The following is a 12,149-nucleotide window of genomic DNA, read 5'->3' as shown; positions in this document are numbered from 1 at the left end:
TTTTTTCAAATGTACTGCTTAAAACAATGATCCATCCACTATTGAACTCGGAAACGCCATCTACATCAGTAAGTATTTGTTTGAATTACTTCTTTGTATGAGGCTACATATATTTAATAACTTTATCAAACTATCTGGGAAACGAATTTTAAAATTTTGTAAATTAAAATTTGAAAATTTTGAAATTTTGGAAATTCGACGGTTGTCGAATAAAATATCTCTCTAACTTTACTTGTACTTTGTACCATTTTTTAATTTAAGGTTATATACAGGTACATTGTAAAGCGGATAATGTCACGAGGTATTTAAGGCGACAGGCTCCCACGAGTTACCGTCGGCGTCATCGACCACCATGATCCTCGTGTTTAGTCTCTGGCTCCATTTCCTTCTCCCTTTCGGCCACTTTCCTTCTTGTCCCTCCTCGCCCCCAGCCATTCCCTTATTCGCTTTCAAATACTCTTCTCTTCTTTTGTTTCTCTCCCCTTTTCTTCTCGCTGCACTTTTATTTTTTTCTTCTCTTTTCCATCGCTTTAGTGTTGAATATTTGATCGTTTAATCTGTCTTAACTTCTACTTCAAATATTTTAGATATTTCTGTATATTCTAGTCTTGAAACTTCCCATAAGTGCACAAAAAATCGCAGTGTAATAATTATTATGGAAGTCACAGCAATAAGTCTTAACAAGCAATATTTTTTAAAAAAGATTAGCTGTAGAAAAATGTCTGTTCACCATACTTTTCGCTCTTTGAGCAAATGTTTCTTGCTCTGCCCATTTCTTCCTGCTCCTTTAAGCTACTTATGACCGATTTCAATTCTCCCTCTCTTTTCATCTTTAACCTCCAATATATCTTCCTCCTTCTGGAATCGTGTTCCCCATGAAAGAAGAAGAATGGAAAGCTGTGACACGATTTACGACCCTGTTTACAGTTTCCGGAAGGAGCATATCGACCTCACGCACGCACTAGGTAAGATTAGTTACCCTAACCGCTAAAAAAAGCGTCTAACATCGGTGATCCTTGCAGATGACGAAAAATGGACGCAAATTGGGGTCAGGAGGAGTGGCATCACATGTCCAAGGTGTGCATCAGGTAACCATGAGCGCGTTTATCGTCCTTTAAAAGAGATTCGAGCGTCGTGTGGACACTAGCAGAGATGAAGTCAACTGAGGGAGGGGTTTCCTCGCCCAAGGTGATCCGGTATAAAAGCGAGAGGCCATCAAGAGCGAGAAGACCACCTGACGAATCCTCACGCATAAAAAGAAACAGGATAAAAGAAGTCAAACTTTATTGATCAGAAAAAAGATAATTATCATTGAATCAAGACCATATTTAATATCATACAAAGTTTTCCTCATGATCATCATACATGATATTCCAATAATCATGGACACCTTAATAAATACATAAATACATAAATACATAAATACATAAGTATAATAAATACATAAAGGAATAAAAATCTGTAACTAGAAGAAAAACACAAGAAACACCATTTGGTTTGAATTTCGAGGTTATGATGGACAGAAAAATGTAATTAGCGAAGAAGACGCGCAGATTCTTTGATGAAGCGCTTTTTTAATCAAGGTTCGAGTGCGTCATCGCTTCCAGATGTTTTAACGAACATTTTTTTGGCCAAACAGAGCTGATGTTCTAGGTTGTTCACCCCGATGACCACTAAATTAATTCTAGCGATGACATTATCCGCACCCCCGCGTCCCTAGCCCTTGAAGCGGAGCCAGTGACTCATTGTCAATGACTTTCCATCAATTTCCGCCTCGTTTCGTTTACCATGGGGAAGCCACAGAATCGCGAGTCATAGTTTTATTATCAAGCATCAGTTTAATTCCTGTTCCTCCTTAACAAAAGTTCTCCTTTTTTGTTTACAGTGAATCTAACTTTACTTTAGGGATTCTAATTCTCAAATTAATTGTTTTTTAGAGTAATTATAGAAGGATTAAATAGAAGTATTAGTAATAATAATAGAATTAGTCTAGAGAAATGATTGTTAAGTGAGTAACCAAGTTTAAAAAGGCCTCGTTTTCTATCAATACGAAACTGGAGACCAAAATAAGTTAGGCCTTGAGGGTTTGCCTATACATAGTCTGATATACACCTTATGTACAGGGTCAAGTCAAGGCGGCGTTGTCTTGGAGGCGACTTTACGATGCAAATACACGTCGCCGCGATTTGTACAATTTTCTCTTGTTTGGCTAGGGAGCCGGACGCTGGCGCCGTGACGCTGCATTCGTTTCTGGCACGAAAATAGTCAGCAGTCGACGGAGAAGGATAAAGGCGGCTCAGTCGAATGAAAGACTAGCCTGAAGGCGACAGACGGACAAAACAACAAGTTAAAGGGAGAAAATCGAAGTAAACGCTTCGTCAAACCGTGTTCTCGCTGCCCTTTCCTCCTTTTACCAGCCATATTCTAAAAATAGTTCCGCCATGTGAGCAGGGAAAGTGCGTCCTTGGGTCTTCGGAGAACAAAGATTGCAATTGGCCAATCTGAAGGAAACCTAATCGAAGTATTAGATTATTATCGATTTTAACTTCATTTCAATTTTTTAAAGACGATATATTGAAATTTCAAGTTACAATATTTGGGAAAATATATTTCTTATAAAATTTAGGCAGTAAGCAATTAGATATTTAATCTTACATTTTTTCAAATATAAGCATAGTGTCAAGTGGAGTCAGAAAGTAGCGATTTTCTAATTTAGTAATTGCCTGCTAAAGAAACTCACTGGCTTGTTTTATTACCACACGATGGTAATTGGAGATTACGTGGACGTTGCATGAAATTTCACGGGGAAAAACATAATTCGGCCTAAATGGATCAAAGTATAACAGAAAGAACCGTGTAATTACAACGCTGCGCGAAAATGTGTGTACAGAGGCGAGGATAGCCGGTTATCCTGGAGGCAGCCAGTGGAACAAAGAGAAACTACCGGACACATAGAGCGTCTTGGGCAACCGGCTTGGCGATTTCGTAACTCCTCGCGCCGCCGCAAACTGTATCACATGAGAGAAGTTTGATCCCCGATACAACATACGTTTGCTGGAATTATGGCGTACAATTAGAGAACAAAAGAGAGGTATAACAAAAGACAGGTATAACTTAAAGTATAGTAGGTTACGCGTAAATGAAGATCTTAGGATAGGATTTTTGCTCATTTTTTATTTGAATGTCACTTTATGATTGAAGAGACTGAATGCTGGAAACACGGTATATAATTAGAGAATAAAATAGGGACACTTATAACATGAAATGAAGCACAAGGTATTGGGTATAAAGAAACGATTCTTCAGAATTTTCAATGAGTAATGGCGGCAAGATTGATTGACTCTGTCAAATGAACTATTGAATGGCGCTTTTTTCTAAAGAATCCTCGTTGTTTACAGTGACGCATCGAAAAAACTGCGTTAATTGGTCGAAAGCATCTCGATGAACGGAGGAGAAATCGTCAAGAGTCGAATGGATGGAACGAAATCATGGTAGCACTGCGGAATCGATTCTTTGCTTGTTGGGCAATCGACAATCTGCAACCTGGAACAATTGTTTCCACTCTCGTTCCGCGTTCAATCGATTAAAAAAAAACAATTTCCATCAAATTGTAATTATGTAGTTATATGATTAGTAGTTATTACATAATACATGCAATGTAGTTATTGTAAAAATATTATAATTGCTATACAATCTGACTATTTGAAGGATTCTAAATTTGGAAATGTGAAAATCTTACGGTTTGAGAATTGGAAAAAGATAATTTGAGCGTTTGAAAATTGCAGAATTTTAAACTTGGAGAGTTTTTAGTTTGGAAATTACAGAACTGGAGAATTTTAAATATGGAAATTTCAGAACTGGGAAATTTTTAATTTAAAATTCTGAGAGTTTGAAATCTAGAGAACTAACAATATAAAAGACCAGATTTAATGACGCCTACAAGTTTTCCACTTTATCAATGGCGACCAGCGTTGTCAATCAGTTCGAATTTTTACGCACATTGGATCGATTATGACTGACGACAATCACCATGAATAACTATAACCTGAAGCAAGGGTCGTACACTGAAGTTCATGGAAGATCGATCAGAAGTTCTTAATGGGGTGCGGGTCAATAAACAGCCAGATGTGTTTAATGCTATCCAAATGACGTCCATTATTGATTACCATTAACAAAGATGGCGCGTGGTAATTAAACTCGCCCTCGAGACGCGTGGATCAACACTCTGAATTACCTACAACCCGTGAAGTGACATTCACCATGAGAGCCTTGCGTATCACATTATCACAGGGTTATTGGATTCTCGTTCAAGTGTAAAACTGGTAACAAAAATAACTAAAGATAATTTAGAATGAAAAACAGAGGTGTCATTAAAGGTCAATTACAAGGACTGAAAGTTATGGTTGACCTAAAATTAATGTTCACATTGATCTGATCAGTGACCTTTAAGTTGTTTAAAACGTTTCTTCCGGAAGAAAAGCGTAACGTGAGACAGATGGTCCATTTGACCTTTGTTCATCTTCCCTCTTCAAGATAAGTTAGGTTAACTCTGGAAGTATAGCAAGTTAGATACATCGAATTGTATAGAGCGGAACATCTTTGAATTTCAAGCTTCCTCCAAAGTAAATTAGCCCATAACAATGACTGGAAGTCGACGGAGCGTGTGTGCACTCTTCCAGGTCAAAGTTCACGCTCGGTTGAGCTCCAAACATAAAGAAACGAGGATGCTATAAATGTTCCCAAAAGACATAACCGGGATAAGAATTAATATTGTTAAAATTATTTTAGATTCACTGTTCAATTTCATCCTAACCTAAAAATTCATGATCATCTATGAGAAACAAAATATGATAGAAAATGACTGATCAATAAAAATTACGAGGTTCAGACACGTCTCTGCTATTTCACGGTCCATTTTAGATCCAATCCACGTCCAAATATCCAAACCTTAAAACGACTAAAATAAGAAACAAAGGACCATCGAAAGTAATTGGCCAGTCAAAAATACAAAAATCAGACACGTTTCTGGCATTTCACGGTCCCGTTGTTCGACTCGTATTAATTACCATTGCCATAAATTTCCATGTTATGCGAAGAGACGAAAAGAAGTTTCTTGCTTTGTCGGCCCAGCATCATTAGGGTCGACTCCCCACTCGATCTGTTCCCCTCCTAGAATTCCTGTTCTATTTCACACGAGTGACACGTAGCACGGAGAAAGACGCATTAGGGTCGAACGGAAACGGATATTAGAAAACGTCGGATTCGAGACTGTTTTTCCGCGACATCGTGATGACGACAACATCGAGATCTGACGAATAGACGTCGATGAAACAGCGACATCATCGAAGACGACCTCGATTCCATCAAGGATAAGGTCTCTAGAGGGAGATCCCGGGAGAGCTCCCCGATTACTTTCGCCATTCTAAATGCGCTCGAATTTCTAAGATATTCCAGCGTACATATTGCGTTCGACGCGATCGACGCTGCGGAGAAATTCGTGGGAACACGCTTGCCACGAGCCGCGATTTCGCGGCTTCTCCACGGGTTTTAAGAGCTACTGAGGTTTGCGTTTTATTATTTCTTGTTGTAGCTAAGGTTTTCCTTGGGTATTTTGTATCAGAAATAAAGAAAACTGTTATTTTAAATTTCAGAAGTTGAAAGATTGGAAAATTGGAAAATTTTATATTTGGAATCTCAAAAATTTGATGGCATGAAGATTGGAAAATGTTTAATTGAAAATTTTCATATCTTGACGCACTGAAAATTCTGTAAAATTCTAAATTTAAAATTTTGATCATTTTGTTGCTTTAGAATTTGGAAACTTGACGCTTTAAAAAATGAAGAAATAAAAGTTTGACGCTATGAAAATTGGAAAATTAAGACGTCGAACTTTTGCAAAAATCAGAAATTCGTTACTCCATATACGAGCATTTTGGCAAAGAGACCAATGAAATGAAGAGCGCATTAATCGATCTGATATTCCTGAACTATAATTAATACTCGGGTAGTAAGGTTAATTAGCCGCGGGTCAGTTTACTTGCAGAAACCGGTCTACGGTTACACAATTTCAATTGATCCATTGAACCTTGACACAGTATATGTGGTTTTGCTTTCCAGGTGTAGCAAGGTGCATGTATATTTTAATAAGATAAAACTTGTGGCGCGCCGCTTGTTCCAGACGCTTGCTGATGTCATCTATTCAAATATCCGCGTGTTAAAAACAACTAAATATATACTCTCAAAACAGTCAGAACATTTTACCAAAATCATACTAAATTTCTTCAAACCTTATAATCTCCAGTAATTTCTCTTTATTTTATTGCAATTACAAAAAAAAACAAAAGTACCCAAAAACAAGAAGTCAAAGAGTCAATAATACTCAATAACCAAAAACAACACAAAGAAATCTTAAAAGACTCACCGTAGATGTCATCCAACTTCAATCACCAAATTCTTCTAAAGTATGATTTATTTTATTTTGAAATATTTTTCAGTCACTGTCAAAAATTATAAGTTCTCGAATGTTTTGCTCAAGAGGAACCACCAACACAAAATCCGTGATCACGAGCGTGCAGAGGCTCGCTCGGGACTGAAGAATACAGGATATAGCGAACAGCACGTCAATGAAAGAACGCCGGCATCACCGCCGCTCATTCGAGCTTCTCCTGCACGTGCGCGTGCAACACGCACGCGTACACACGCTCCAAAGCGTGGATGGCTGCGTAGGGTCTGCCCTTCTCTCTCCGGACCCTTTTCAACATGATATAGTGGTATCGATTCGCTGAGATGCCGGCTGGATGTTTCAACGCTTTTGTGTGGAAGCTGCAAATTTTTTAGATCGAGCGCGCTATGATGGATAGACTCGATTACAATGGAATTTTGAAACAATCTTTGAAGTTATGATTGATGGCTGGTATTGATTTAAAATCTGTTTTATTGTGAGAGTGAATGGGAATTTTATGTAGAATGAAATGGGCGATTTCGATTTATTCCTGAATTGTTTGAAGATAAGCTATAATTAGTATTGTTGATTCATTGGGGATTACAAAGTTTAGATTAGATTTCAGTTGGGTTATTTAAGTAATGCACTTTTTGTTTTGTTATTCTCTCTATTAGAAGTTACAAGTTTTGAGTTTTAGTTACCTATTTCTTTGGATTTCTTTGGATTTATTTGGATTTCGATCAACTTTATTACACAAAATATAGAATAGAACTAAAGTAAAATACTTTGTAGTTAAATAACTTAGTCTAAACTGTTGTGAATCACTTCTAGCGCAAGAATTAAATTCAAATATAATTTCATTGTTAATTTGAAACTTTCTTTGAGTCGGCCCTTGTACTCCCAATTGTAGTTATCCATTAAATTTCATTGGAATCGCCTAACTTAAAATAACAATGAGCATGGGATCACTTCCAAGACAAATTTATTTCACAAAACTAGTACAATAATACGAAGCAAAAGTCGACGCACAACCATCACAGAGGAAGTATAATACACAGTACACAGTACTGCGCGGAACAACACCGTTCACTCTGGTAGAAGAATCACGTTGCACGTGCCTGGTCGGTTCTTGTCATGAGGTTCGTAGAAACGACCGGTCACCTGCTCTTAATCGTTGCTCTCTGTAACTGGCGAATCGTCTGAAACAGGATTATTTCGTTAAAACTTTCGAATGTGGATGTCGTCGATCGAAAAACTTCCTCCGGCAAAGGGGAATCCCGTTTGGCTTGTTTCCTCGTAAGCCATTTCTATTGTCTTTCCATTGTTTCCTACGCGTTTGTACTTCCTACCGGTCGATACTGTCTTTCTTACTATTTTTTGTTGTACTACACAATGGTGCGCCGTGAAAAATTGTTATGTAAACGTGTGTTTATTTTAGATTAGGAATGTGATAGTAACTTTGGGAAAATTTGATGAAGAATGACTACTATTCAGTTTTAATTGTAAATAATGTTTATTTAGATTAGAAATTTATCAGAAAAGTTATGTAATTTTTCTTAGACCGATTTCTATTAAAATAATAGAAGGAGGACTTAACGCAATGGTATTGTATATTTTAATTTTATGGTGAATAATAGATTTTGTGTAGAGATTACACGTACTGATACTTCAGAATTTTTCTCTTTTTTATATAGGGAAAGAAGTATAAATGAAACATATACCCTCTTTGCATCCTCCAGGCTGGCAGGAATATATTTTGAGTTCACTGTCTGTGCTAAACTACTGTAATCCCTGTAAAGAATGTATTGATCCTTCAGGCACTGCTTTATCATCAGTATTCTTTTCTGTAATTCGGCAAGCCCACCTCTGGCCTTAAATATTGAATCCTCCTCATCTGTTATTACGAAAAAAAATACATGAATTAAGGGAAATAGAAATGAATGAATTAAAAGAAATATAATCTACCAGGCTTTACAAATGCTGCGATTTTTGGAAATTCAAGCGGTTTGAAGACGGATAATTTAGACGACGTCATGCCTGGACCAAATTCTAATCGCGTGCCTTCCAGCTCCAGCAAGTAATTACGGATGTCCTCGCGTTCTTGTTGCAATCTGAGTATTGCTGCGTGCTTCCGCAGATTATGCATTTGTCTGCATTCGAATCTCGAGTACTTCCCCTCTACTTTGTTACAATTTGGTGATTTTCGATTTTTCGATGACCTCGAAACTTTCTTACATTTAGTCTTCTTCTGTTTAACTCTTTGATCACAATTAGTCTCCTTGCCCTATAAAGATTTTTGGCAAAAGATTCACAATTTTTTACATGTTAAAGGAATATTAAAAGTACTAAATTGTCCAAAAATTTGTTCTCTAAAATATTTACCGTCTTAAATTTTTCTAGAGATGAAGCGTCACTGTCATAATCTACAGCATCTACAACTGGAAGTTTCGTTATAGTTCCACAATTTTTACAAGGTCTAGGTTTATTTGGGCTACTTAAAGCTTCTACTGGGGTTTGAACCCTACTTCTCCTAACTATGGCATTAATTGCATCTTTATTCAATTTTCTTAAAGTACAGGTAACATCAGACTGTTTTGGAGTTTCTCTTAGAAGTTTCTCTTCACTGAAATTCGTTTTCGAACTGCCATCTTCTATCTCAGTTCTTGACTTTCCAGTTTCTATTCTGTTAATAAATTCTCCTCTGTCGTACTCCGTTGGTAAGGAAGTTTCCTTCGGATCCTTTTCACTTTTTCTAAAACAATATAGGAGATACACACGGTAAAGTAATTTATTTCTTCAATTATAGAGGACCGAAGATAACAGAATTGCTTCTTACATGGATGTCATGGACTCTTGGCTGTTTTCCTTACGTTCTGTTAATCTTTCGTGTTCAGAAGTCGAGTCAGTTTTCTCCTCTGTGTTTTCATTAGGCAACTTCCGGTACTTTTTTCGACGAACGTGCCTCCGCGTTGGAGTTACTTGTTTAGGTAGCTTCAGAAGATTGATCGGCCCTGCTTCGTCCATGTTCTCTGTTCTCTTCACGTAATTCGATAACTCCTCGTCGAGGCCAATATCACACTCGCTGGTACTATGCATTATTTTTGGCGCGATCAATTCCACGATTTCTTTGTCTCTGAGAAATCAACATAATTCTAAATATTATAATGTACCTTCAACTCAAGATATTTTCTAAAAAGAAAAATATTTAAAAAAACACAGGAATCTCTATTTTAATAACCTATCTTCGTCGACCACCGTCTTCTGAACATTCTCTGTCTGCCTGTGTGGAGTAATCTTAATATGTTTCACCCCAGAAATCACAGTATCCTCTACCGAGCTCTTCTCCAGCTTCTGTTCAACAGAACTAGATGATTCAATGGAACTAGAAGCTTCTTCGAAAGTGTCATCTTCGTATCTAGTCTTCTGTTCTTCTTTGAAGGAAATCTTCTCCATGGAAATGTCCTTGTTCATCGTCTTTGATTGTTCAGAGGTGATTTCGCTTTTTTCTTCGATTAGCCTGATAACTTCTTCTATCGTCGTTTCTTTATTATCGCTATTCGATAACGGGACATTGTCCTCAGCCATCTTCACTTCTGGTTCGTACGATTTTTCATCGCTTTTTTTAGAGGAAGTCTCGTTCACGGATTTAACTGCTTCTGAAATTGTTTCAGAAACATCTGAGCGCCTGGAAAACGCTGTAGCGATAGAAGAATTATCATTGTTCCTTGGGGAATCCCGAGATCCTATCGTGGGGATTTTAACCTTATCTTTGGAATTCGTATCCAGGTTTGAGAGACTCTCAGGAAATTCTTTCAACCTTGAATCTTTACTTTCTTCTTCTATTTCAATACTTTCGATTATGGATCTCGTTTTAGGGGATGTCTTTGAAAGCTTATTCAAAGTCACACTGTCACTGATTGAAGATTCATCATCTTTTATGTTATTGAATGGAATCTTAATCTCCATCTTGGATTTAGAAAATGCCTAAATAAGCATTGAATATAGTTAAATAAAATATAAAATAAATTTTCCAACTCGTCAAGAATAAAACATTATTAAAGATTAATTTATAAAAGTATCAATTCCAAAAAAATATAGATGTGATATCAATAATATAAAAAATAATTCTCTTCCCCTATAAATACCTCCTACGTTCAATAACCTAATAAATGACCTTGAAATCTTCCACAAGTTATTTAAAATGATCCAGCAGAACTGGTCAATACCTTGGATCTAAATTCCGTCTCTGCATTAGGTGTTGATAAAGCTGAACTATCTTCTTTGTCATTCAAGGTCTTAGATTTGACTTGCAAACTTCTAGATGAACTTTCCAGAGAACTTTCAGTGCTGACGTTACTCTGAACTCTCGTGCCCTCGTTACGTTTTATATTATACTTCTTGTCTATCTCCTTCAACCTCAACAGAGCAGCTGTTGCCTTCGAGTGCAACATTTTCCCTTTTTTTAATTTTTTCTGTTTTCTTGCAGGTCCACCGACTTCTCTGGTCTGATTGGACCTTACTGGCTTTACTTGTAGATTTTGTGGCAGTTCGACCAAAGCGAAGTGCGCCTGCTACAAGCCGTTACCAAGGAAACAAATCGGTATACAATATGTTCTGAAACCCGATACATCGTCCGGAGCTGTTCCTCCAGATGATAAGTGGTTGCATCAGCAAGGATCAGAATCTCTATTCGATGAGTTGGTTTATCGTGACACGTGTAAATCGTTAAAACTTCTACATGAACAAATAAGAACATAGAATAAAACGTGAGGGAAGGCTGTGTCTGTTTTATCGACGACTTCATGTTTACTGTGTAAATATGCCGGTCAAGTTTCATTGTCAGACCTACATTTGCTCGCGATTACATAATTTTCCGATCGAGAGTGTGCATGATAAGCGATTATTCGTCATCTATCTACTGCTGTGTTTTGCAGCTTAATACAGCAAATGTTTAACATTACTATGAAATTCTTTTGAATTAATCCTCAACATAAAGCTCTAAAAGAACAATTAACATTGATTAATAGTAATGAAAAGTCCATACATGTAGTAATCTTTATTTAAAATTTTTCAATCTTTAATACAATTATTCATTAACTTCGTTAATTTTGTAATAATTGTATGAGAAATTTGGCCCATTTTTTAGAAACATTCAGACAAACCTATAAAGAGCCCTGTAGTACCATAATGTACCATGTGGAGTTGACTAAATGACTCCTGCATGTCACTTTGAGGATGAGCGTACCAGCCCCCAAGAAGTTTGCCCAGACAGCACTCTCGCGAAAGATCTTTTTTGATGACGAGGCCAATTTTCACCTGCCCTTGTAAAACGATGAAACACTTTCTCCAATCAGCTTTTCATTGTCAAGCCTGTGACGCCTTTTTGTCTATAAAGGCTATGTTATATGAATCTCTTACATAATTTTAATCCATACCTATATTCTGGTTTATTAATCATAACAAAATCAAAGAGCAATCCGATGTTGTATACATATATTTAAAAAAAATTTATAAAAGTCAGTCCTATCTGAATATTGCTCCAAATAATGGCCATCAGCAGGCTGACCAGTAAGAACGTTTCACTGAATCATTATCCCATATCCTCTACTATATCGACAATAGATAAAATGAGGTAATCAGTGACGTGAAGTTATGTGCGTGCGGCATGACTATAAACTGCCACGGCGCGGCGCCTTGTTGGTTGAGC

General features: G+C 37.0%; 1 protein-coding gene across 1 annotated transcript; it reads right to left on the bottom strand.

Annotated features, from left to right (window-relative positions):
- Positions 1-928: 928 nt before the first annotated feature.
- Positions 929-12,144, bottom strand: LOC122576702. Its single transcript, XM_043747369.1, has 9 exons — positions 11,605-12,144; positions 10,669-11,440; positions 9,681-10,426; positions 9,279-9,575; positions 8,825-9,194; positions 8,408-8,726; positions 8,164-8,336; positions 6,422-7,641; positions 929-2,512 (listed from the first exon to the last, which is right to left on the bottom strand). Exons 2-8 carry the CDS (start codon positions 10,891-10,893, stop codon positions 7,600-7,602), a joined length of 2,172 nt encoding a protein of 723 aa, XP_043603304.1. The 5' UTR covers positions 10,894-11,440; positions 11,605-12,144; the 3' UTR covers positions 929-2,512; positions 6,422-7,599.
- Between the last annotated feature and the right edge of the window lie 5 nt (positions 12,145-12,149).

The sequence above is a fragment of the Bombus pyrosoma genome, linkage group LG16, assembly GCF_014825855.1.
Source record: "Bombus pyrosoma isolate SC7728 linkage group LG16, ASM1482585v1, whole genome shotgun sequence".
NCBI lineage: Eukaryota > Metazoa > Arthropoda > Insecta > Hymenoptera > Apidae > Bombus > Bombus pyrosoma.
The sequence above is the reverse complement of the archived record's forward strand: the minus strand, read 5'-3'. Positions and strand labels throughout refer to the sequence as shown.